Genomic DNA, 27,907 nt, shown 5'->3' on the forward strand with positions numbered 1-27,907 from the left:
GTTACGGGCTGGCAGCAAATGTTCTGTCTCCACTGAGGATACTGCACACCCTCAGAGCTCCAGGCCAACCACGCTGAGCGTGCCCCTCCGACTCACTGTGTTCACTGAGCATGCTTCAGCCTAGGAAATTGCAATTGTGTCCCTTTGGCAGCTGCATGAGAGCCTGGACTCGGAGTGTTCAGTGTTTGTGGCAGCCTGCCACAACTTATCCAGGGAACCTAAGAAAGAGAAGGGAAATGACCACTTTTAACCATTTATATTTCAGCCAAATCTGAATGGAATTTCATTGGGGAGGAGGGGGAAGCCATCTCTCTAGACCCTGGGGATTCTTCCTGCAAAATAGCCAAGGCAGGCCACAAACAGTGGAGCTGTAAGAGCTTCTTAAAGACAAGATCACAAGAATCCTTGATAAGTGGAAAGTGTTAGGCAACTTATATATAGGGGTCATTAAACTACCCCGTATAACATATAAATGTGTATACTAAAATTCAAGCATTATTCTCCCTTGCTGCATAGGCCCTGACACAGAGATTGACTTAGATAGGATGTTCCTAGTCTTGGACAACACTGTTGCAATATTTTCCCCCCTTATACTCCTTAATATCGCCTGTCCTCCCTCACAGTGGATAGGTGCCAATACTGCACTTTTCTCTCAGCTAGAAAGATGTAAGCAGCAGCATTTGAAAATTACACCAATGACACAATAAGTTGACTATAGGTGTGTAATAGGTGGGATGCACCTGAACTCCACCACACAAAGGGTCCTGAAATTATTCCCAATATCAAGTGACTACATCCTCTTGCTGCCTCCAGCTTAGCCGATGTACTGCATTTTGGTACTTCGTTTTCTGTTGGTAGGCCATAATGCAAAATGCATCTGAGCTTGCCATGGAGAAAGCTCAGCCTCTGGCAGAAATGGAGATGAAACATTACATCAAAATGTCCTTAGGTATACATGGAGTTGTACCATTTATGGTTTTAATAAGGGGAATGGTCTGTATTGTACAAGTCTTTTAGTAAATAATAACATGTAATTTGTTGTGTAAATCTTGCATTTGCAATTAGTGCTGAGAGTCATTTTAAATCATTTGGTGAAATTATATATATTATAATTCAGCATTAATATACTTTTTATATGCATTCTTTCTTAGTCCACAGGTGCCAAGCATATAACCTACATAAGACGTAAAGACGGGGGCAATAAAAATCCAGTTTCCACACACTTAGGCTCTTCTGATTTTTGCTGTGTTTTCTGTAGTTTTCATTTTTAAATTTAAAATCATGTCGCTCCTCTGGCTGCAAAGATAAATTTCATGTTGTAAGTTAGCAAATTGGTCTGCTCTTGGCTCTGTAATCAAACAGATGGAAATCACAGAGCACCAACAACATTGTGAATATCTGCCATTTATCTTGAAGGCCTGATTTTAACCATTTAAATTCTTATTTTTAAAATCATTTTATCTAAAACCATAACATTTAGTTCTTTTTATTCAAACCTATCTTTAGTGTTGTTGACATGCATGACCATGTACATTTCCAAAATAAAATGCACAAAACTACATCCCTAAGCTCTCCTAGAGGAACCATGAGCAATAAACAGCATGAGTTTCTAAAGAATATGCCAGACAGACTAGACGGATCTATTTTTATAAGGGTGTCAAGCAATTAAAAAAATGAATTGCGATTAATCGTGCTGTTAAACAATAATAGAATAACATTTATTTAAATATTTTTGAACGTTTTCTACATTTTCAAATATACTGATTTCAATTATAACACAGAACACAAAGTGTACAGCGCTCACTTTATATTTTTGGTTACATATATTTGCCCTATAAAAAACAAAAGAAATAGTATTTTTCAATTCACCTAATATAAGTACTGTAGTGCAATCTCTTTATCATGAAAGTTGAACTTATGTAGAATTATGTACAAAAGAATCTACATTCAAAAATAAAACAATGTAAAACTTTAGAGCCTACAGGTGGAGTGGAGTTATGTAACAAAAAACCCCTACATTTGTAAGTTGCACTTTCATGCATTACGGTACTTCTATGAGGTGAATTGAAAAATACTGTTTCTTTTGTTTATCATTTTTGCAATGCAAATATTTGTTCAAACATAATAATATAAAGTGAGCACTGTACACTTTGTATTATGTGTTGTAATAGAAATCAATATATTTGAAAATGTAGAAAACATCCAACAATATTTAATAAATTTCAATTGGTATTCTATTGTTTAACAATGCAATTAATCATGATTAATGTTTTTAATTGCGATTTAATTTTTTTTTTAGTTAATCACATGAGTTAAGTGCGATTAATCGACAGCCCTAACTTTTTGTGATCAAATCCCAATATTTGTGGACAAAAAGAATCAGCCTATATCTAGATTTAGTCAAATATTAGCTTTAGAAAATCTTGTTTGGAAAATAAGTTCAAATTGGCTTGGACATCAGCACCGTCAAATACAATAGATTCACTATTCCTATTCTGAGGAATAAGAATAGTGGATTTGTCTCTGACTCCTTTATGCCTCAAAGATCTGTTTTAATATATGCACAGGTTTGGTGGTGTCATTATTTATACTTCCTAGGTTGTTCCTCGCTCTGTTTAACGTTAACTTGCTGTCCTGCTTATTCGTTTGTTGAATAGACTTCCTCATTTATTTGGGGGGGAAATATTTTATTTTTATATTTAAAATCTCAGATCCAAAAGGAAAGTCCTTGGCCGCAAAGATTCTGAAGATGACCGTACCCGCAACCATTCTCCTTCACCCCCAGTAACACCCACTGGTGCTTCCCCAAATCTAGCTTCCCTCAAGCATGCAGGATCAATTCAGAGAAGCATTCGTAAGAGTAGCACCAGCAACGATAACTTCAAAGCCCTGCTGCTGAAGAAGGGGAGCCGCTCAGACACCAGTTCCCGCATGTCAGCAGCAGAGATGCTGAAGAATACAGATCCAAGGTTCCACCGAACAAAGTCAGACTCCTCCCTTGAGTTTCCCGACAGCCCTGCGAGCTGTTCCCCCAGCAAGAACAAAAGGGCCCAGGAAGAATGGGCCAAGAGTGAAGGCCTGATGCCAAGGAGTATGTCCTTTTCCAGCACAAGGTATGGCAGGTCGCGAACACCACCCTCTGCTGCAAGCAGCAAGTACAATGTCCGGAACCGTATCCAGAGCAGCCCCATGACTGTTATTAGCGAGGGAGATGGGGAAGCAGTCGAACCAGCAGAGAGCAGGATCCATAGGACATTAAAAGAGCAGCAAGAGAGACAGCTCAATGTGTTTGACAGCGATGACATGGACATGAATGATTTTCCATATGCTGAGGAGGCCGGTTCCAGTGAGACCAAGGCTCCAACCCACCTAGACATAATGACTCAATTGGTAAAACCAAATGCTTCAAAGAAGTGTCTAAGCCCTTCAGACGAAAAAAGTTAAGAAGTGAGAACAAAGGCATTTGGTATTGGTCTTTCAGATGGTATATAGAATGAATAAGCAACAGATCCCGGGAGAAAGCCCAGTCCAGAACAGTTTATTTTGCTGAGCGTTTATTACATAAACTTCATATGTGCATTGAATGCTGGAGCTCTGATTGCTCTGCATGGTTGGGTTGGGTAGGGTAGGGCTTGCTTTGAGTAGGTGGTCTGCAACTTTAAAGAAAGTAACAGTTGAACTTTTTCATAAGCCTTAAAAGTCCTGTCTGAGGGAGTTTCCTCAGATCCTTTGGGGTGTGAATTTTTTTTATACTTTTTGATTGTGGGAGCAAAATTTAGATGTAAAGCCTGAAAAGAAGATAGGAAGCTTCTGTGGTACAAAGGGGCAGTTGCTTTAAAGGCATTATATTTCTGAGGCTTGGGAAGTGGATGAGATGCATGGCCTGTTGGAGGTAGCAGGGCTAGCGCTGCACAGCTTCTTTTTTGTGTGTGCGCCTGTTAATTTAAGCATGTCATATTAATGTAAAAAGATGGAATAGATTATGAATTGGTGTAGGTACATTTTTCCAGAGGAAAATATACACTTTTTAAACCTAACACAAGAGAGTGGGCTCAGTTGTAATACAGTACTAGCTGCTGTGCAGCCATAGTGACAGTCACACAAACACACTCTCACTTCCAAGTGAATTGCTTACTTGATTGGAAATTGAGTGATCCCTTAAGAGAACTGAAATAACAGGATGCATATTTATAAAGAGAATGTAAGCAAATAATAGGAAAATGGGAGAGGAATAAGCAATACACTGCCAGATTTGGAAAGTTTCAGGTGTCTGAAATGAAATTAATCACAAAACATGAATTTGAGAGTTTGCGCCACAGAGCACCGGTGGAGCCTTTCAATTTAAATTAAACATGGGAGTTATATTTTGCCAGAAGGTTTTCATCCATTTATCAAAATGGGAAGACTTCTTATAATGTTCATCACTTGAAATGTCAAATATTTGCTAACTTTTGGTTACCAAAGAGTAAGTTAGTTACTTTCCTTTTTGATTTGCCTGCAGTATTTCTATTTTTAGGGGGAAAAAATTAGCAAGGTTTGTTTTATTTTATTGTATATTTTACTGATGGTAATAAAAGTGTTTAATGGTTTTCATTTGTAAAGAAAACAGTTGATTAAAACTGAAACATTGGCTGTAGTTTTTGGTTCATAGTAGGAAGGAAGCTTTTAATTTTGAAAAGGATTTTTGCATCATTTGATGGTTTGTGCAGTTTTTATATTGATTGTAAATAATGGAAGTTGTTAAATACCTTTTGATCTTCCCACTTTAGAATTTATACATTTTTAGACTGCTTTAAGAAGAAACACTCTCTTTTTAGATTATTTATTTTAGTGAAATATGCTTGTAATCCCTTTCTTCAATACCTTATTTGTTAGTAATGTAAATTTCCATGCCTTCACTTAACTCTTCCCCTCAAAAGAGGGGGATGATGACAATGCTGTGACTCTGCTTAAATAAAACAAGGCTGCCAATTGCTATCTTGTCTTCTGAATTGGTAACATCTGTCAAAAGTTGCAGCCAACATTTGTGCTCTTATATAGAAAACCATTCATCTTAACTACTAACATAAAGGGGAATCACACAGTTATCATTTTTCTTCCTACGTCAATCAAATATTAAATACAGAGCTCCACATTTTCATGTAACAATTAGCACTTACATTTTCAAAAGGCTACACAAATGTTAACTAATCCCATAACACCATCTTGAGAGGGAGGTAATTAGTCCCATTTTGCAGATGGGAGACTAATGGGCCTGATGCTTCAAGTGTGTGAGTACATGTAGTAGGAACTCAGTTCAGTGTGGTGTATTCAGGTCGGTGGTTGCAGGAACAGGCTTTAAGACAAGTGCCCAAGCTACCCAGCAACTCAGTGGTACATCTGGTATATAAATAAGAACTTCAGAGTTCTTGGTTTCCAGTCCTGTGTTCAGTAACAGCTCCATAGTTAAGGTTGAGTTGAATTTTGCATTTATATAAGAAATACTCAGTATTGTAAGAATAGAATAAAACAATGTGACAATCCAGGGCTGTAAGCAACAGGAAGAGGATGGAATGGCAGATCAGTAGTGTGTGTAGAAACCGGTGATGATAGAATATTAAGTTTATCTCAAATGGACAGTAAAAATGTTAGAGGCATGGGGAGAGCCTGCCATATGAAGAAAAAGTGAAAGGACTTGGACTATTCTATTTAGAAAGATGATGAATGAGAGCTACTAGGTACACAAAATAATGATACAGAGAAGGTAAAATGGGTGCCCTATGCACAAGGGACACCTCTTGATGAAAATGAAAGGCAGTGCATTTAAAACTGTTAAAAGGAGATACATTAATACCATACATTATTACCTTGTGGCAATGTGCTCTAAAGGTTATCTGAGGCCAAGAGCTTAGTAGAATTAAAACATCTGGCTAATGAGACAAACCAATTAAATGTATTAGGATTTTTGTAAAGAATGGTTTAGTCAACCATCAAGTGATACAGGTGGGGGAAACACTTCTCCATGGGAGCTTATTCACTAATTGCCCATCATTGGGTTACTTGCCCCTTCTTCTCAGCCTCTGGTGTTGGCCACTGTCAGAGACAAGGTACCGGACTAGATGGACCATGGGTCCAATCTGATATGGCAGTTCTTATGTCTCAAATACTAATACATAGCTCTCCTATATTATTAGATTGGATGGCTTGGAAAGGCAGAGGCTTGTTTTGGTTGGGTTGGGTTTGAGTGAGTTGCTGGTGACCTTTTGAAACTGAAACTTATGTGACTGCAGTAATCTCTCTTCTTTCCATGGCTAAGACTTGAGTAGAAAGAACCATTTCAATGCTAAGTTTATCCTTCAGATTTTCCTATTCTCTTTTTATTCCTTTGTGTTGCAAATATTAGCATTTTCTGTTTTAAAAACTTGATTTTCTTCAATCTGTTACCTATGCAACAAAGTAAATATTTGCAATGCACTTTGACAAACAAAAATAACGTATTACAATATGATTTATCAAAACAGATTAAATACGCAATTCCACTGTTCAGAGGTATCTAATTCGGAACTAAAAAAGGCAGAAATCAATGAATCAAGTGGTTGTTATAGGAACACATTTCATTCAGTGTAAGGCTTATATAGTAAAATATGTTTTAATCAGATTATAGACATCTTTATTCCAAGCAGTGCCTCTGGAATCTGGTGATGTCCTCTGTCTTCAGTCGCTGCACCTCCTCAGTCAGTGATCTGTACTGAATTTTCTGATATGTACACAACTACTCCTCGGCAGCATATTCTTAGGCCAAGTCTAATTTTGTCCACATAGTAATGTTGATTAGGGATGTGGGTTCTTTTACATATCTATGCTAGCATTTTCTTTCACTAACCAAACTGGTAGAAGCTACACCAGCAAAAGTACATTTTTGCCTGTATAAGCTCTGTCTACATTAGAAGGAATTTGGTGATCTAGCTCTATTGCTACAAAGTTCTTGCCCCAGGCAGCTGCAGGGTCTCCTGCCCGTGGCTGCAACTGGACAGCTGTGGGGAGTCCCCGCTAACTGCCGCGTCTGGGCAGCTGCAGGGTCCCCCCCACCAGGTTGGGGGTTGGGAGCTGCTAGGGCGGGCCTGGCTGGGAACTCCAGCCCCAGGGCAGAAAATGTCAGGGAGGTCAATGGAAGTTACAGTTCTTCTTCGAGTGATTGCTCATATCCATTCCAGTTAGGTGTGCGTGCCGCGCGTGCACGTTCGTTGGAAACTTTTTACCCTAGCAACTCCAGTGGGCCGACAGGTCGTCCCCTAGAGTGGCGTCACCATGGCGCTCGATATATACCCCTGCCGGCCCACTCGCTCCTCAGTTCCTTCTTGCCGGCTACTCCGACAGTGGGGAAGGAGGGCGGGTGTGGAATGGATATGAGCAACACATCTCGAAGAACAACAGTTACAAAGGTGAGTAACCGTCTTATTCCATGACCTCTGTGACATAATCGTAGCCTTATTTATAACATACAAAACTGACACGATCCTTTTCAAACAGAGTATGGATCCTCTGCTCCGATAAGCTTACCATCTAGGCAAGATGAAGACTAATCAAGGGCCAATAGCTCAGATTCAGAAAAAGGTGGAGGTTATTGGTTATGAGAAGTTAGGGAAGGATTTCTGGAATATGTGAATTTAAAGGAGGGGAGATTGTGTTTGACAGACAAGAGTGTAGACTGTTCCAAGCATAGGGAGCGCGTGAGATAAGGCACAGAGCCTAAAGTGGCAGGAGAGGTGAAGAAGTACAGAGTATTGAGGGAAAGCAGAGAATAAAAGAGGGGGAAATGAGAGCAAGATGTAAATGCATGACCCTGAAGATGACGACAAGAAGCTTGAATTTAATACAGTAAGAGTCAGGAAGCCAATGTGTGGATTATAGGAATGATGCAGTCAGGGAAGTGGCAAAGGAAAATTCTTTTAGCAGCAGGGTTTTTCTGGACTGCAGAGGGAGAAAGGTAGTTAAGGCCAAAGTTGGTGAAGGCATGGGAATCAGTTTTAGAAGAGAGGAAAGGGCAGATTCTGGTGATATTAAAAGAGAAGAAATGACAGGATGTAGTGAGATAAGATATGATGAGTCAGAGAGGAGAGAGAAGTCACAGATGACATGGTTATGAACTTGAGACACAGGTAGGATAGCAGAGTTGTTAATCATGGAAAGGAGGTGTTGGAGAGGAGTGAGGATGGAAGTTCACTTCTGGAAAGAGTGCGTTTGTGATGGGACAGAGAAATGAAATGCTATATAAGCAACTTGATATTCAATGATGTGTGGAGGGGGAAAAATCAGATAGAGAAGATTTGGGGCTTGTATGTATCAAAGTGGGGCTTGAAACTCAGAGCAGATGAGATCATGGGGAGAAAAGAGGTGGCCAATGATAGAATTTTAAGGCAGACAAATAGAAAGGAGAATGGGAAGACACAGACCACAGAGTTGGGGAAGCCAAGAGGGGACAAAGTAGGGAAGAAAGGTAAACAGTGTGAAAGGCATCAGATAGTTCAGAAAGAACGATGGAGACAGAACCCATGAATTTACATAGGAGAAGGTCATTAGTGTCCTTGGGCAGGGCAGTTTCAGTGCAGAGGAAAGAGCAGAAGCTAGATGGGAGGAGAGGAGATCAAGGATAAAGTTGAAGAGGGATGTAGATGCCGCCTGACTAGATACAGCACGCAGTATATGGAGGGCAAGATAGAGTGAAGGTAGAATCAAATTTTCTCCACGTTCCTCCCCCAAGATAGGGAGGCGAGGGAAACAAAAACATGCTTCAAAGCACAAATGAAGGGGAGTCTGGAGAGAAAGCTATTAGAAATAAAGGAGAGAATCAAAAGAAGTTTGGGATGTAGGAACATATTGAAAGGACACATTGAGGGGTTAGGAACAGATAGAAGGGAGACCTCAGACTTGGAAACTGCTACAGAGGAGAAGAGGAAGGAAAGAGTTTGACACTGTTAGGAAAATGCATTCCATGGCAACCTGCACATAGCTGTAAGGTGAAGACAAAACTAACTAGCAGCTAAATTGTTTTGCCTCAAGCAAAAAAAGGTTGACTCATCTCTGAAGGAGGAGAAGTGTAGGCAAATATGATGGTTGTTTACATTTTTCTAATGATAAAATGAATAGGAAAGTCACTTAACTCCTTTTCCCTGCCTGCTTATATGTCTATCTCTTGTAAGGCAGACACAATCTGCCCATTTTTTATAATTAGCAGGTGAGAGTTCCTTCAAGCTGCCAGTCATGCTAACTTAATGAATAGATATAACTAATTAATTCCCTTCCTTGAAAGAGGCAAGATTTCCTGCCAAGTCCCAACTGTAGGCCTTGTCTATTCCAGTTTGACTAAATTAATAATTAAACCAGTACAAACCCTCTAATGTAGATTCACGTAAACCAGTTGACCATCCCTTAAATCAGTTTAGCTTGACTGATTTAAAATCAATTTACTAAACTGGTGTAAGTTTTCCAAATTCCTTTAACCACCAGCCCACATGGATTTATAGATAGAGGACCACTTCCAAATCCCTAAAATATATGGAGTAGCCATTTATGGTGTCACCAGGACAACAGTAGTGGGCAAAACTTAATCCTTCCGTGCTCCACCGATTTTCCACCTGAAAAAATATGGATTGAGCAGACATCAATGGCACCTCACACAGAACCAATATGAGGGATATCCTGGTGGTGGCGACTGTACTCAGCACTGTTTTGAGTGAAGATAGGGTATTCTGTAAATGCGTAACATAAGTGTAGTGAACATGCATGTCTTCTCTGGTATGCTTTATATAATACAAGCTTCTGCAGAGCCATCTTTTGCATGACCGCCACTTACTACTTTAACGTAAGTTAGTGCCCCATCCCATCTATTTACAAATTTTAACAGTCTAATTACATAAGATTATTAAAGCACAACACAAAACTTTAACTAAAACCCAATTAAGTTTGCTGGGTAGCAATGTACTTAACTATTCAGTCCTTTTACATAACTGAAGCACTTACAAAAGACTTGACTAGTTGGAGCATTTTTTGTCTTAGTCTGCCCAAATTATACTTTATAAAACTTATTTGTTTATGAAGCACCTGTTTCATCATCATACAACCTTAACTTTGAACCAAAATTAACAGTATTATTTCATAGTCAATTCAGCAAATTCTTCTGAGACAAACAGGATAAATCTCTTGGTTCCATCATTTTAAGAGCACTGTTAACACTAGATCATACTGGACCTTAAAAAATGATACCGGGTGTGGAACATGATAGTGGCCACTCTGGGATCTGTGCCAGCTGACTTGGGGCAAGGATCTGATTAATCGCAGTGCAGATGTTTGGGCTTGGACTGCAGTCTGCGCCCTACAACCCTGTGAGGTGGGATGGTCCCAGAGCTCAGACTGCAGCCCAAGCCAAAACACCTATATCACAATTAAACAGCCCCAAGTCAGCTCGGCGAGCAAAAGCCCTACGAGCCTGAGTCAGTTGACACGGGCAAGCCACAGGTATCAAATTTCAGTGTAGACATACCCTTTATGTTAACCTGAATAAATATATACTGAACAAAGATGATGGTAAAGGTCGAAGTGTCAGGTAATTTATTGCTCTGAAGGAGAGTAAACAATTTTCTAGCACTCCATTATGCAATAAGTACATTTCATTCTCACAAATTACTTAGGCACTTTGTTGATAAACATTCCAATGAATTTTTTTCAAACAATCTTTTGGGGCCAATCCCCAGTGAAATCAATGGCAAAATTCCATTAATTTCAGTGGGAGATCAGGGCCTTTACCAGCAAATTCCAATCTGAATAGATAATATCCCACCATACAGTCCTTTCCTCTCCAATATAATACCCTATTGAACCAGACTTTAGAACTGTATTAGACAACAGAAATCCTAACTACTGTAAAACCAAGATTGGAAAATAAATCCAGCAAAAGATATAGGTTTAAAATTATGTACTTATAAATTAGATCTAAAATGTATACCTCAGATTAATTTTTAATAAAAGCCTGTCCTCCTTCGAGTGGTTGTTCATGTCCATTCAAAGTAGGTGTGCGCGCGCTGCGTGCGCGCCAGCCGGATTTTCCCCTAGCAGCGTCCGTAGGGTCGGCCCGGGCGCCCCCTGGAGTGGCGCCACCACGGCGCCCTATAAAGAGGCCCGCCTACCCTCCACTCCCTCAGTTCCTTCTTACTGCAGGTGACGGCTAGCTGGAACTTCTCTTGCGTAGCAATTTGGCAGTGTCCTATCCTTACCGTTTAGTCCATGTATTCAGTTATATTATAGTTAGTTAGCTAGATCTATGTATATTGTTTTCATAGTTGGGAGGTCGCCCCACCTGCACCCCCCAGAGTCTTCGTCGCTCACTGGGGCATGCCTGGGTCCTAACTCTGCAAGGACTCCGGGAAATTCATGCCCAAGAGTGACCTGCACTCTGCGTGTTTGAGGTGCCTCGGAGAGAGCCACCAAAAGGACCAGTGCTCTATCTGTAGAGGCTTCTGCCCGCGAACTCTTAAGGACAGGGCTCAAAGACTTAGAGTCCTCCTGATGGAGGCGGCCCTGCGACCACCCTTGGACCCAGAACCGGCCGAGGCGGGGCCCAGCACATCATCCTCGGTGCGGAGTGCCCGGCACCGGCATCAGGTGCTCTAAAGGGCACGAACACCTCCCCCGGACTCCCTGGTAGTAGATGTGGCTAACCACGGGGAACGTCGAGTTTCAGGGGTCAACACCGAAGAGCAGGGACGCAAAAAGACTTGAGCTCTTTGGTAGAAAGGTGTACTCCACGGGGGACTCCAACTCCGCATTGCCAATCAACAGGCAATAGTAAGCCGATATGGCCACAATACATGTTCAGCCATGTCGAAGTTTGCGGAGCTCCTTCCCCAGGACTCGAGATCAGAGTTTTCGGCCCTAGTGGAGGAGGGCAAACTGATCTCTCGAGCCTCCCTCCAGGCCACCTTAGATGCAGCGGACTCAGCCTCACGCACCCTGGCCACAGGCCTGGTCATGTGGCGGGGAGCCTGGCTCCAGATCTCGGGCCTGCCCTATGAGGTCCAGCAGACGATTCAAGACCTCCCCTTCGAAGGGCAGATGCCGTTTTCGGAGAAAACGGACAAACGTCTCTATAGCTTAAAGGACTCGAGGGCCACGCTTCGCTCGCTCGGCATGCATACCCCCGCGACCCAACGCAGACAATTTAAGCTGCAGGAGTACTCGCCCGTACCAGCCACAGGCTTGCCAGGAGCCAGGGCGCAGGTGGGGCAGAAATGGCAGGAGACGTCACCAGTGCCACCCCTCCGGCCAGGCGTCTGGCCAATCGAGACCACCATCTGGGCCCAGACCCCCTATTTGATGGTATGGTTGAGGGCAACCTACCAATCGAGACTCTGGATCCTTCCACCCCTACCTTTGGGTCACGTCTGTCCCACTTCTACCGTGCCTGGTCCCGAATTATGTCGAACAGATGGGTGCTCCGCATGGTAGAGAGGGGATATTCTATCCAGTACTTCTCCCTTCCACCCCACCAACCCCGCTCCCCGTCCCTCTTCAGGGACCCTTCTCACGAGCAGCTTCTATTTCAAGAAGTGAAGTCCCTCATGGAGGCAGGGGCGGTGGAGGAAGTCCCGCGGGAGCTCAGGGGCAAAGGCTTCTACTCCCAGTATTTCCTCATACTGAAGGCAAAAAGGGGCTTGAGACCCATCCTAGACTTGCGGCAGCTGAATAAGTTTGTGAGAAAACTCAAGTTCCGCATGGTCTCCCTGTCCTCGATCATCCCCTCCCTGGATCCAGGAGATTGGTATGCCGCCCTCGACTTAAAGGACGCCTATTTCCACATTGCCATAATTCCATGGCACCGTCGGTATCTCAGGTTCATCGTGGCCGACGTCCATCTGCAGTTCACCGTTCTCCCGTTTGGCCTGTCAGTTGCTCCCAGGGTCTTCACGAAGTGCATGGCGGTCGTGGCGGCCTTCCTGCGCAGGCGGGGCATCCAGGTATTCCCCTACCTGGACGACTGGCTCATAAAGGGCCGCTCCAAGGAGCGGGTAGAGACCCAGGTGTTGTTCATCAGGCGGACCTTTCTCAGTCTTGGCCTCCTCTTGAATGAAGCCAAATCCACCCTGTCTCCAACGCAACGAATAGAGTTCATAGGAGCAGTTCTGGACTCCACACACGCCAAAGCATATCTGCTGGAGCCCAGGTTCCGTGCAATTTCCGAGCTCATCCTCAGACTGTATCGCGCTCCGGTTACCACGGCGCAAGTTTGCCTCTGGCTGTTGGGCCACATGGCGGCATGCACCTATGTGGTGGTCTATGCCAGACTCCGGCTTTGCCCACTGCAGTCCTGGCTGGCGACAGTTTATCGCCCAGTCAGGGACCCCCTGGACTCAGTGGTGTCCGTTCCCTGCTTGGTGCTGAGCTTGCTACGGTGGTGGCTCAACCCGTGGGAAGTCTGCATGGGTGTCTCCTTTGCTGCCCCGCAGCCCTCCCTCTCCCTGGTGACAGATGTCTCGGATCAAGGTTGGGGAGCGCACCTAGGACGCAGGGCTTGTGGTCACCAGAGGACCTCGAGTTGCATATCAATGTCAGGGAGCTGAGAGTGGTCCGCCTGGCGTGTTTGACCTTCCCGTCTCACCTGGCTGGCAGGTGTGTTTCAGTCTTTCGGACAACACGGCGGCAGTCTTTTATATCAACAAACGGGGGCACACGCTCCTCTCCCCTCTGCAGGGAAGCCCTCGCGCTGTGGGATTTCTGCGTTCACAATGCCACTCACCTGACGGCGTTCTATCTTCCGGGGGAGCAGAACGGTTTGGCGGACACCCTCAGCCGCTCATTCCAGGGTCACGAGTGGTCCCTCCGATGGGACATGGTGCGCTCAATTTTCCAGCTCCGGAGCTTTCCCCAGTTAGATCTGTTTGCTTCAAGGGAAAACAGGAAATGCCAACGGTTTTGCTCCCTCCTGGGCCGCAGTCGGGGGTCTCTGTCGGATGCCTTCCTTCAGCCATGGGAGGACGGTCTGCTCTACACCTTCCCTCCAATCCCCCTGATACACAGGGTGCTTTTAAAGATTCGCAGATCTTGATCCTGATAGCTCTGGCGTGGCCGCGCCAGCATTGGTACACGTCACTCCTGCACACGTCCGTTCAGGCGCCCCTGACGCTGCCCCTACTCCCGGACCTGATCACGCAGGACCGGGGCTCTCTCCACCATCCGAACCTCGAGTCCCTTCACCTCACAGCCTGGATGCTCCATGGCTGAACCCAGTGGAGTTGCAGTGCTCCCAGCAGATCAGGAAGGTGCTGCTGGGTAGCAGGAAACCATCAACTAGGGCCACCTGCCTGGCTAAATGGAAGCGCTTCTCCATATAGTCGGGTCAGCGGGGTCACGACCCACTGGGGGTACCAATTCCCGCTGTCCTTGACTATTTGCTTCACCTCAGACAACTGGGCCTCTCCCTTTCCTCCATTTGCATTCACTTGGCGGCCATATCCGCTTTTCATCCGGGAGAGGGGGGTGCCTCGGTGTTTGCGAACCCGCTGGTTGGGCGTTTCCTCAAGGGTGTGGACAGGCTCCTGGTCTCCTCTCAGCGAATCTTTTCGTGGATCGCGACCTTCATCCGGGAATGCTACCGTATAGCTAAGACCCCTGTCCCTCCAGTCATGGCCCACTCCACTAGGGCGCAGGCCTCCTCTGCTGCGTTCCTGGCTCAGGTTCTGACTCAGGAGATTTGTAGAGCGGCCACGTGGTCCTCCATCCACACGTTCTCATCTCACTATGCCATCACGCACCAGGCTAGGGATGATGCAGCCTTCGGTCGTGCAGTACTCCAGTCAGCAGTGGTCTCCGACCTCTCCTACAGTTAGGCTTGTGAGTCACCTACTTTGAATGGATATGAACAACCACTCGAAGAAGAAAAAATGGTTACCCATCTTTTAGTAACTGTTGTTCTTCGAGATGTGTTGTTCATGTCCATTCCAATACCCACCCTCCTGCCCCTCTGCTGGAGTGCCGGCAAGAAGGAACTGACGGGGTGGAGGGTCGGTGGGCCCCTTTATAGGGCACCCAGGCCGACCCTACGGACGCTGCTAGGGGAAAATCTTCTGGCTGGCGTGCACGCAGCATGCACACACCTACTTTGAATGGACATGAACAACACATCTCGAAGAACAACAGTTACTAAAAGGTGGGTAACCGTTTTTTACTGTGTCTGCGGCAATAATAATTTTAGGAACACTAAAAAGCTCAGGAAACTCAGAAATTTAAATTGGAAAAAAAAAGTATAGCAAACAAAAAGTGAAACAAAATAGGCTTATCTGATCTTCTCTCTGCAAAAAAAATAATGCAGCTGCAGCACTCCCTTGTTTTATTTTCTATTGTCTCCTGCCCAATCCCCTTTTCTGCCATGGTCTCTTCATTGTCAGTCTAATATAGATTGTAAACTCCTCAGGGCAGAACTTAAGGCGTCTAATTTTCTTGGAAAGGACCCTGTACAAGCATGGTTTTAAACAAAAATATCTGTTATTTTACTTTAAGTGAAATTAACTTCTGGAACAGTGATTCATTTTTTTAAATGTGCGAGCATGAAGGTTCTAGGGTTAGCGGGAGCTTCTAGTTGTATGCAGCTACTTTTTGTCAGTTTAGAAGCACCTTCGATGGATTCTAAAGCCAGTCCTAACCAGCTCTCCTAAAACAGGAGACTGTAACAATGTGCTGACTTAAGGATGGTGAATTGCCTTGCGTACTTTTGCTCATTTGGACTGATAATATAGTCAAAGGATAAAAGCTTTTAAAGTCAATGCATCAGTAGTCACCATGAAAGTATATATCAGTCCTAGTGTAAAAAGCAAAGGTAACAATTGATATTACTTGAATATACTAACATATATATTATATATAAGTGCCTAGACTAGTACCATAAAGCAAACAATGTATTTCAAAAGGCAAATATTGGAGGCTTTGAGGCTAAAAATAACCAAACTATTACTATCAAGGTGTGGGTATATGTTCTATCACTATCCTATACTCTAGCAAGTGTAAAGCTGTTACCATATGATAGCTATTCAGTGGCCAACAAGAAATGTGTAAGTGGTCTCGGCTGAACTTGCAGTGAAGAAACATCCACAATTCACAGGTGCCAACACAATAATTCTCAATACCAGGCATCCTTGCTGGCAGATTTGGCATAGAGGTCTAGGATTAAATAGATAGTAGGATTAGTCAGGCATTGGCAGGGTAGTACAGAGTAGTTTGCCCTGCACTGGGGCAAGATGACTTCCTGTCCTTGCTGCTGCCAATACAGCAACTATCATAAGCAACAAATTAAGGTTTATAAAAATGGACTGTCAGTCCAGTGCTGGCACACTATATGCTGTTGAAGTTCAAACTCAGCTGCTCCAGTCAACAGCCTACTAGACAACACTTAGGCCTGCCTTGAGGGCAAGGGACTGGACTAGATGACCTCTCGAGGTCCCTTCCAGTTCTATGATTATACGATAGTGCTAAAGTTCTGTTAGCACTGAAATAGTTAATATTGATATTTAAAGTGTCATCTTTGAGGTAATAACCCGCTGAGATGACTGAGGCCATTCAAACCTCAGTTGTTGTTTTCCTGCTGGCTGCAAAGACACTAAGTTCTTGTTTTCTACACAACCATTGCAGATGCAGATTTTTTTTTTTTTTAAATAAAAGCTTATTGTGGAGCCCAGCTCTGTGGTGAGAGATAGGGTCTGCAGTAAAGAGTGTGGCCACAGAATACATAGGAAGAGTTCCTTGTGTTATGCTGTAGCAACCTCTAGGTGTGTGCTAGATGGATTTTAAGGGGAGGGAAATAGGGAACATGGTGTGTGAAATGGAAGGAAAACAGGGAAAATTTCATGGCTTTCTACTCTAACTGGAAGAGTGACCAGTCTCATACCATTGACAGAATGGGGAAAATTGTAGTGTCATTCTAGAAGAGGTACATTTGAAATCTGATAGATTATAATCTGTCTAAATGTTAAAAAAAAAAAAAAAAAAAATTACTTACAATTCCCAGGCCAAAAAAAAGTGTCTGAATAAACTGAACTTTTCTCTCTCAAGAAAGCATTTTGTTTCCTAGGCCACGTCCACACTAGAGAGTAAAATCGAAATTAATAAAATCGATTTTATAAAACAGGTTTTATAAAATTGATTTTACGCGTCCACACTAGGGCACATTACTTCGGTGGTGTGCGTCCATGGTCCCAGGCTACCATCGATTTCCGGAGCGGTGCACTCTGGGTAGCTCAGTAAAAGAATGAGACCAATAACTTCGATTTCCGTTCACACTAACCCTAAATCGATTTAGTAATATCGATTTTAGGGTTACTCCTCTCGTTGAGCAGGAGTACAGAAATTGACTTTAAGAGCCCTTAAAATCGATTTAAAGTGCCTTGTAGTGTGGACGGGTACAGCGTTAAATCGATTTAACGCTGTTTAAATCGATTTAACGCTGTAGTGTGGACCAGGCCCTATTCTTGATTGATGGGGTTTCCATTTCTCTTGATAAGCCACACCTCATTGTGTCTATTAAGCAATTTAAAAGGGCTGTCATAGGGCTCGTCCATACTAGGGGGGGGGAATCGATCTTAGATACGCAACTTCAGCTACGTGAATAACGTAGCTGAAGTCGAATATCTAAGATTGGAGTACTCACCCGTCCAGACGGCGTGGGATCGATGTCCGCGGCTCTCCGTGTCAATTCCGGAACTCCGTTGGGGTTGATGGAGTTCCGGAATCGATATAAGTGCGCTCGGGGATCGATATATCGCGTCTAGATTAGACGCGATATATCGATCCCTGAGCAATCGATTTTAACCCGCCAATACGGCGGGTAGTCTGGACGTACCCATAGCCAGCAGTATAATAGACCTTTTCATCAAACACTTTCCCATCCTGCTTCAACCTTTCTGCTAGTGTCAGTAGGTCTTCTTGGTTCTTTGTGGCACTAGAATATCCTTCAAAAGACCTGTCAATAATAAACAGCACGAGAACATGAAGAAAGCTTATCATTGATAAATCTAAGCTTGTTCTCTATACTGCTTGTCTAAATCCAGTATGGGCCAGCAGTGATCTTTTGAAACCATATAGTTCAACCCTTTCAGGGACTGTTCCCTACAGCCTGTTTTCTAGTACTTTGTCCAGTTCCGTTTATTTCAAATGATGAAGCTTCTGCAACTTCCTTTACAATAATGTCACAGTAACAGACTTTGCCAATGGGAAAATGGGGTATCTTCAGGCCTGTATGAGAGCTGTTCTTGGTGCAAAACTAGTAAAATATATGACCACATGCCTTGTTTTGCACTTGTAAAGAGTGTTGTCTTGATGTCCTGAGAGTGCCACTGTGAAAAGCAAAATTCCAAGGAACGTGGTTTGAACACCCTGGATTAATGGTCAAGAACAGGGATGGGACAATTTCCCCAGCACTCATTAAATTTTCATTTTCAGGAGTTTGTAACTATGGAAAAATACTACCTGAAGCTTACATGGAAAATGAAGTTAGTTACTTTATGCTTGAAAGTTAACTTTGTCTTAGAACAACTTGTTTTGGTTTAGATTTGGCAGTGGGGAAATTCATCAATTAACATTTTGCTGTATACTTGAACATATATTCTTAACTGTTTTAAAAGTACAGAGTTTTTTCCAATCCCGGGTCTTTCATGATGTTTTCATTAATATACAGTAAAATATAATTTTTTTAAAAAAGAATGCAAGATGATCTCCATCTAGGGAAGTTCAACAAAATATTTTCAGGACATGTGACTTCTGTATACTAATTATACTTACTGGGCTCATGTGAAAAAGGTATGAGGATACAGAGATTTGGATTGAATTACAGGCTAGTACAGTGGTCCCCAAACTGGGGGGTATGTCATGGAGGAACGTTGGCGGGGGGTGGGCGGCCCTGGGCCAGTCCCCATGTGGGGGTGGGGGAGGAAGCGCCTCCCAGCTCTGCTTCAGCCCTGACCCTATTTGCAGCCCTAGCTCCCAGCTACGGCTCCACATCCAGCCACAAACCTTACTGTGGCCCAGCCAGGGCTCTTCTCCCGGCCCCAGCCTCAGCTCTGCTCCCAGCCCTAGCCTCACTCCCAGCTGTGGTCCGCTCCCAGCCCCAGCCTTGCCCCTAGCTGCAGCTCCATTCCTGGCCCTCCTCCCAGCCTCAGACCTACACCCAGCTGCGGCCCCAGCCTCGGCTCCCTTACTCCTGTCTGTGCCCCACTCCTAGCCCCAGCTCCCGGGGAGTGGGGGTGGACAAGGTATGGTGGGGCACGACCATGAAAAGTTTGGGGACCCTGTTGCTAGTATAAAGTGAATTACTCATTCAATAAAGCATATGCATACACCATGTTATTCATCAACTGACTGCCACAAGGTGGCAGCCACAGTTTAGCTGAAGGATATCACATTGTGTTGCTATATTTTTTTTTAAAAAAGTGTCAGGACTACCTCTTCTTTTGAGAACTAAAATATTTTTGATCATGTATAAGCTGTCTTGTGCACAAAGATTTATTATCTGTACTTTGCAGAGTTGCAGTAGTTAGTTAATACATACCTGACAAATACAATCATTTCTGGTCTGTTTTCAATGAAAATATCTGACTCTGATGGCTTAGGTGGATTAGCTTGATGTCAGATGGTATATAAAAAGAGACTGTAATAGTGGACTCGCAGAATGGGCCTGCACCAGGTTCCACATGGCATGTTACTGGAGCTGTCATCTCTATCTTCATCCCTATCAGAAGCAAATAAGCAACAGTTCCCTGCTCTGTCACAAATCTCAGGTCAAATAATGTGTGTCAAGAAAGAGAGAGCACATTAGTGGCTTTATCAAAGTTTGCCTTTGATTTATATTTAATAAAAGGAAGTTTTAATTCATATGAGTTTTTTCTATTGTTGCATTGTATTTGGATTATCTTATCTGCCTGTAACAATTTTTAAAGAAAATGCATAATGGCAAATTTCTGCTCGTATGCAGCAGATCCCTTTGTTTCGATTGTTAACATTCCACTACTACAGACCAAACCTCTTAAGCCTTGTCTATACTTGCAGCGGCATGAAGGGTACATACAGCTAACTGCCACAGTGATAGGTAGACTGCATCCACACTGTGAAAGGCTCTGGCAGAGGGGAGGCAGCAGTGAAAGGCTCCTGAACCTTTCTCCACCGCCTCCCTCGGCTGGATCCTTTCCCCACTGGTGGAGACTTTCTTGGGGGCAGGGAAAAGCTCTGGCAGTGGCGAGGCAGCAGGACCTACACTACTAAAAACAGCAGTATATACAGGGGAGGCACTGCTTGGGTATGCAGAAAACCATGTAGGGTACGTAGCCTAAGGCTTTTGGTGTGTATATAGTCACCTAAGCAGTGCCTCACCATCTACACTGCTATTTAAACCTAACTGGGGATTGTGCAATGTCTATACATGCTGCTCTATGTCTACACTGCAGCTGGAAGCAAACCTCCAGCCAAGGCAAATACTTGAGCTACCCAACTAAAAATAATTGTATCGACGTTGTGGCTCTGGTGCAGGCTTGGGTCCCCCTAGGCTTGAGCTCAGGTGGCTAGAGCCACAATGTCCACACAGTTATTTTCATCATGCTAGTGTCAGCCTCTCTATCCAGGCTGGGAGGTTCTCTCTCAGCTGCAGTGTATACGTACCCATAGACTTGGACTATTCAGTACTTGCTATCAAGAGGTTATCTTGCAGACAGCTTTTTTTAAAAAAACTCAAAATTTAAACACAAAATTATGCAGTACAAAAACACAATGAAGCCTAACTTTTTTTTCAGACCATAATCAAGTAGTTTTAGGTTCAAAGTTTAACAACTCATAATTTGGTACGAAATGCCCTGCGCACTCTGGCTGTTTTATAAAAATCATCTGCCGCTGCCCTAAAAGTGAGCACCACCAGCTGTATACGACCTTTGTATAGGTTCTGGGCTGCAGAGTGAAATAATTAGTAACTGTATATCAAAAATAAACTACATGTCAATCACTGATGAATGCCCCCAAAATAACAGTGGGGAAGAGGAACATTCAGCCCATCAGTGGTTTCAAACTAATTTCCATGTTCTAAAGTCACATGAGCAGCTCCCATAGCTTTGATGTATCAATATGCAGTGGGCTGGAACACTTCAGTATCTGCTGAAACCAGACTACTAGAGAGGAGGCATTTAACTATTTTGTTTTCAGTTATAAAGGCCTGGTTGTGGGGAGTTTCTCTCTCCAGGGGGTATAAGAGTTTTGAGAAATATCACTGTGATGGGGTGCCCTTCCCCCACAGGGCTGGAGAGGTTGAAGTGGCTACGCAGGCCAATTAACTGCCCAGGCTGCACCTGAAAGAGGCAGGGAGCAGGCCACTCGTTGGAAATGGGCTCAGCTGGACAGGAACAGGAGGGGCCTGTAGAAAGCCCAAGAGCTGTGAGCAGCAAGGGGCTTGTAAGACAGTAGTCTACTATCACTCCCTTGGAGGAGGGCACATGGGCCTGTAAACCCAGAAAGAGGGGGAAGCCAGATAAGTAGGTAGAAGCCCAGGGGGGACAGCAGCTAGGGATAGGACTGTACAGACCTTGGCTTTTGTTACAGGGTTCCTGGGCTTGAACCCAATGTAGAGGATAGGGCAGAATTCCCCTACCAGCCACTGTGAAGTCACCACTTGGAAGGACTTTAAATTGCCTAGAAGGGGAGGACCTTAGTGACCTGGCTGGAGGACCAACCCTTGCACAGAAAGCTGCAGCTTCAGGAGTGATAGGGGCTGCAGGATGAAAGAAACCAGGCAGAGACAAGGGCAGCACCTGGCAAGAAGTAGTCACCAGGAGGAGATGCTACTAGCAGTGAGTATACCTTGTGATTATCACCTTATATCTTAAAGAAAGACACTTACTTTCTTCCACCTTGGCCCCTCTTCTAGTGAAACGCTGTGGGTATTGTGAATGGCATAATAAGTGGATGTGGAAGGGCTTTTGAAGTGGGGATGGGGAAGAAGGTAGGGTAAATTTAGAAGCATTAATGTGCTGAATGCATCTCTCTCCTGCTGTTAGGAGTATTCAGGGTGTAAGGGTGGGGGGGTTTGTTTCATAAAAACCATAAGCTTATCTCCTCTCAGCTATCCTGACTTATAAAAGGACCCACTACTATGTTGGCTTTTATGCCTTAGGAGAGTGGTTCTCAAACTTTTGTACTGATGACCTCTTTTACACAACAACCTTCTGACGGCAACCACCCTTATAAATTAAACACACTTTAAGCAGCTTGCTAAACAAAAAGGACAAATGATATGATCAAGACAGACTAGAGGGAAAGTAATTGGGATTTACTACTAACACTTTTACTCAGAATTATCCAATAATGCCAACAATTTCTTTTGGAAAAAATTACAATTGTTAGTGCATGTGATAGGGTATCTATCCCCCACACAAGGCCTGAAGAGGTAAGACAGGCCAATTAACTCTATTAGGCTGCACCGGGAGGGAAGCCACAGACTGATGATGACTAATGGCTGATGAAGCCCAGATGGGGGAGGAGCTGGGCTAGGCTTATAAAGAGGGGAAGTTGATGGTCAGACACAGCTACAAGGAGGAGCTCTGGAGTCACTGTCTAAAGAAGGGTGTTGGCAAGAGATAAAGAGGCTGTTTAGGGAGACAGTTAAACCTAGGATCCTGCCTTGGACTACAGAATCTCATCAGACTACAGGGGAGAGGGAGTAAAGAAGCTGTGGAGTGAGCACCGCTGCCCCCAGGGGAGAACAGAAGCTGGGAAAGTAAACTAGGAAAGAGCCCAGGAAAATAGCAACACAGTCAGAGCATGAGTGGACCGTGGCTGCTAGGCAGAGGGTCCCTGGACCTGAACCTGGGGCAGTGGATATGCCTGGGTTCTCCTTCTGGCCATTGGGAAAGTGCATCTTCCTTTCCTTGGAAGGAGAAGTCTACAGTAACCTGGACAGAGGGCCAAGTCCCCAAGGAGTAACCTGTTTTCACTGAGACACACCATAGGGCAAGCAAACAAAAGGGGTATCAGACTGGGCAGAGCTAATCCCCAGACACGACCACAAGGAGCTGTTCAGGGGTAAGTAAACCCCATAATAGGGCATAACATATTTAAAATGCTTTGTCACTTATTTGCTTTTTCAGTAGCTTAAAATACAAAGATATTCAGCCATCAATCAATCAGAAGCCAAGCTTATGGAGATAGGATCCCCTGGTAGCATTAAGGATATTTAGTCAGGGGGATAGCTCAGTGGTTTAAGCATTGGCCTGCTAAACCCAGGGCTGTTAGTTCAATCCTTGAGGGGGCCACTTAAGGATCTGGGGCAAAAATCAGTACTTGGTCCTGCTAGTGAAGGTAGGGGGCTGGAGTTGCTGACCTTTCAGGGTCCCTTCCAGTTCTAGGAGATAGGTATATCTCCTATTATTAGTATTAGTATTTGATCTATTCCAGATACCATACTTAAATGTATTAATTTTTCCTATACCCACTATAAAGAGAGATTTAATAAAGCCCATTTAAATGCTGCTTATTGCAATTAAGGTACTAAGGAAGACACTTCGTGTTAAAGAAGTGTTTCCTAAAGTGTACAGTCTGCATCCACCTGGGTGGAGTGAGGGAGTGTTTGCAAGATGGGTGTGCAGAAAGACCAACTGTCCTCCAGAATCTTTAAAAAAAAACAAAAAAACTCAGTTATCCCTTTCAACACTAAAGAGTGTTTCTTAGTTAACTAAGAGACTAATCCCTGAGTCTGCACAGAGCCTGAAACAATGGCTGCTAACACAAGTGCCACTTTAATTGTTCACTAACTCTTTCACTGCTCAAAGCAGACAGAAGATCTACACCATAATCACTAGCATTCCCAAAGTCACGTGTGGAAGGAGTACAAAAGACTAGTGGAGATGTGGGAGATGTATGGATTAAAAGAGGTGCAGCCTTTGCCATCACATAGTAGGGTTCCTTAATGATGGGACTGGCTCTCTTTTCCTGAAAGAGGGCTCAGCTTTCAAAAGGTTAGAAACACTGAATTATTGAAAAGTATAGTCCAGAGCATCTTATCTTTCTCATTCTTGCCTTGAATATAGTTAAAGAGCTTCATGAAGCCAGTGCTGACAGCTGAATCATAGTCCATTGATTTAACAGGAGTGGCAACCCATTTAGCTGGTTCATACTGCCCGACTTCATAATCTGAAGCCTATAAACAACCAAAAAACCCCAAAACTATCAAGAATAGCACTTCACATGGGCATCAGAGCATAAGTGATTAGGAATTCAGAGAAGCAGAACTTCATTTTTACAGCACAGGCTTAGCATTGGTATTTTTCCTTATCTAACTTTTTTTAAAGGGGGGAGGAGTATTAACCAGCCTGACATTGCTGGGGAAAATGATTGGGTACTAGTAAGAAGAGAGAGACCAATTATTGCTCCAAGCTTGGAACAGTGTTGCCGATCAAAACATGAAGTTTTGATAAATTTTTTTAAAGTCAGGAAATATATGGAAATTTTTCTGTGTTGATTTATCCAAGTTGCACATTATAATGTGCAAGAACACAAAGGGAATAAAGCAGTGGTTCTCAAACTTTTGTACTGGTGACCCCTTTCACATAGCAGCCTCTGTGTGAGACCTCCCCTGCTTATAAATTAAAAACATTTTTTTAAAATATTTTACACCGTTATAAATGCTGGAGGCAAAGCAGGATTTGGGGTGGAGGCTGACAGCTTGTGATCCTCCATGTAATACCCCTGTGACCCGCCTCTGGAATAAAGCTTATTTACTATTATAACTAAAACCCAAGATTACCATAACAATTTTAATCTTCCTTTACTTTAGTCTGACAGCACTTTGTGAAGAAATATAAAGAATAAATTCCCCTGGTGGTTTGTGTGGGGCTTTGACTCAGTCAAAGAAGAAAAATTACTGTAAAGTCACAACCTGAAACTTCTAATTTAAAGGAACACCACCACTTTTTTTTTTAACAGCCTAACATGTAATGTAGTCTAGTGTGCTGTGTGAGTAAGTCAAAGGAACAGTATGAGGTTACTCACCTTTGCGGGGGGGGGTTGGAATTCACTTACCAGATACCATTAATATATTGGATCAGAAATTCAAATTTTTTTTATGACCCACATCTTACCATAGTACCTCTCATGGCTCACTTCCCCTCACAAATACCTGGACCACCTCTGATCTGACACAACTGCAATGATTACTTGCATTCCAAAGTAATCTATTTGACATAAGCTTTCTGCTATTAATCAGCCAGTCCACTGTGACAGCCATAAAGTTTGACAGTCTCTGACTTACACTATTAATGTGGAAAACCTTAATCTAAGGCTGTGATCTCACAAAAACATGCACAACTTTTCTCATTGAAGTAGTCATCTTGCTTTCAGTGGGACTACTCATACAAGTGTGTGACTTAAGTGTTTGGAGGACCAGAGCTTAATTTACTTCATGTCAGGAACTTTGGGAGATTTGGTTCAAATCCTATACTGCTCACTGACTTCTCACATTACATTGGGCAAATCACTTAATATCTCTGCCTCTTAGTTTTTCTTATCTGTAAAATAGGTTTAGTACTGCTGTACCTTACAGGGATATTGAAGATAAATTCATTAATACTTGAGGTTCTCAGAGCTTGTACAGAAGAACAGTTAGTGCATGGCAGGCTGGGCTGTAAAACTACCTTGCACTAGCTTGCTATGCGCAAACTGTGCGGACCCTGCTGCTGCACACCAAAAACACCCTAGTATGCTCTGATCTACACTATGAAACATGAGTAGGTCAATGTGCACTAAGAAACTTCTAATGCACAGCAAGAGGGTTCACATAGGCACTTAGTGCATGGCATGCTACTGCAAGGTAGATTTACATGCCAGTCTGCTGTGCCCTAACTGTTCATCTTCTAGACAAGCTTTCAGACATTACAATAATGGGAAACAATACAAGTACTTAGATACTGTGTATTTTTGTTGACCAAACTGCAACACAAAATAAAAACTCCACAATTTCATCTTTTCCAACTCTAGTTAGCGAAAGGTTGTCACAGTGGGATTGCAAATCCAGAGCAAAAAGTGTAAACCAACTATTTGCCTTTACAAAAATTCCATAGAAGTAGATCTACTGATTTTTAGGTTTAGGAAACCTCTGTTTACACCATTTTGATTATAACCCCTAAATCAACTGGTGTACTTAATGTGGCTACAGCAACCTTAAGTTCTGCATTTATTTGCATTTTATATTAAACCTAAAAAGGTAACAATTTTGTATATTAGTTTTCTGTATCTTTTTTGATCCATGAGGAATAGCTAGCTAGTCCTGACACCATGGAGAGTATTGGCTTGCATGGCTCCACTTGCAGGTGGAAACAAATGCCCCAGAACTATAGCATTGCATAAAAAAATTGTTATGCAAGTCACCATGTCATAGCTACTGCAAAAACCAGCTTAGGGCACTGTGGTATCTTGTACCTCTCTAGTGAGCAGGAAATGACTAAAATTCCTGTCCAAGTTGACTTCTGCACGTCCCCATTGCCCCCCACTTTCCACAAAGATTATCCCAAGCTGAAGATGAGTCATTTAGCCCATTATGATCCGCTTGTCTCATCTTTTATATAACACGGCCCACAGAACGTCAGCTGTTCTAGCAACTTGAAGTCCTGCAGTCTGATTTTTATTTTTTTAATCAAACTTATTTCCCCTGCTCTCTGAAGCACTAGGGCTAAAGTGCTTTAACTCAAGCTCCCTGCCATGCCCCCTATTTTGCGGAGACCTAAGCCTGACATTTTTGACCAGAAAGGAAGGCAGACGAATGAGTGAGCAGTGGGGTGTTCTAGCAGACAGCAGGGTCCCCTCTCCTTTTTGCTAAGAGGAATTTTACCTGGCTTGGTACCGCTGTCCACTTAGGCAGCTCCAGCCCAGAGGCGAGAGCTTGGTTGTTGGGCTTCAGCATCCTGGGGACATTTAAAGCAGAGCGAACTTAGTAGGGCTTTTCGAGCCCCCACTCACAGGGGCGGCACTGAGCCCCTGTGCACCTCGCCCACCCAGCCGCGTCGGGAGCGCTGGGCTGGGCTCAGCATCTCTTCTCTTCCTCTTCCCCCCCCCCCCCACCCCACCCCATTCCGGGGACCGGCCGGGCCGGGCCAGCACCATCTTTCTTCCTCACCTGCCTCAGCGGCTTTCACCCAAATGTGCCCCCTGTCCTTCCCCAGCGGGCTCCCCCGTCTGCCGCAGCCTGCCAGCTGCTTGCGGGCGGGCCAGGCGGCGAGGTTTCATAACCCCTGGAAGCTGGGCACACCCACCGCACCGCGGGGTCGGCCCCTCGCCCCGGCCCCTTGGCCCGCCGGCCCACCCGTGCAGTGCAGGCGGCTGGCGGCCCCGGGAGCAGCTCCGAAAGGCCCTTCCCTAAGTGATGCGCGCTGCGCCGCCCGGGGGTCGCACAGGAGACGCTCCCCGGGGGGCTCCAGCAGTTTTCTGCCCTGCTGCTCCAGGCCGCCTCGTGAGCGGTGGCTCGGAGTTATGCAAGCTCCGGCCTGCACGGAGATCAGCCGGGGTGGGTCCAAGGGCCGGGCCAAAAGGAGTGGAAGTGGCCGTGCTACCCCGCTCTGTCCCTCCCCGCGGGGCCGTGCAGCACCTGCCAGTCACTGGACGTGTTATGAAATGGGGAGAGGGCGGGCCCGGGGGGGTGATGGGCTGTAAAGGAGCCTGACTCGCACAGCGCAATGCCCCCTCGCTGCAGCAGGGCGAGAGATTAAACGGCGGCTTTGCTACCGTGCGCGGAAACAGGCCACCTGTTGGGGTTACCCCGAGCATTAGTCACGGGAGCGTTTCCGAGCCGGGCTGGCGCTTCTGCAGAGCTGCGCCTGTTGCGGCGAGACTGGGCGTGTGGGGTCCTCTAGCGCCATGACCGTCATTG

The 27,907-nt window shown here is 44.3% G+C and overlaps 2 protein-coding genes across 5 annotated transcripts in view; one reads left to right on the forward strand and one right to left on the reverse strand.

The window, feature by feature from the left end:
• The window catches only part of NHSL1 (NHS like 1), a 254,240-nt gene extending 247,756 nt beyond the window's left edge, over positions 1-6,484 (forward strand). For all 4 annotated transcript variants that reach the window (XM_050949408.1, XM_050949409.1, XM_050949410.1 and 1 more), the window contains one exon: positions 2,712-6,484. In XM_050949408.1, the coding sequence (XP_050805365.1) occupies positions 2,712-3,444 (733 nt within the window). In that variant the 3' untranslated portion in view covers positions 3,445-6,484. The remainder of the gene's footprint in view (positions 1-2,711) is intronic.
• HEBP2 (heme binding protein 2) lies at positions 86-26,944 on the reverse strand. Its single transcript, XM_050949951.1, is given in 6 exon segments — positions 86-218; positions 17,884-17,980; positions 19,565-19,643; positions 19,646-19,746; positions 24,054-24,187; positions 26,873-26,944. Coding segments are annotated over 6 exon segments (600 nt in total). The 3' UTR covers positions 86-101.
• Positions 26,945-27,907: the final 963 nt, after the last annotated feature.

This window comes from Gopherus flavomarginatus, chromosome 4, assembly GCF_025201925.1.
Source record: "Gopherus flavomarginatus isolate rGopFla2 chromosome 4, rGopFla2.mat.asm, whole genome shotgun sequence".
NCBI lineage: Eukaryota > Metazoa > Chordata > Testudines > Testudinidae > Gopherus > Gopherus flavomarginatus.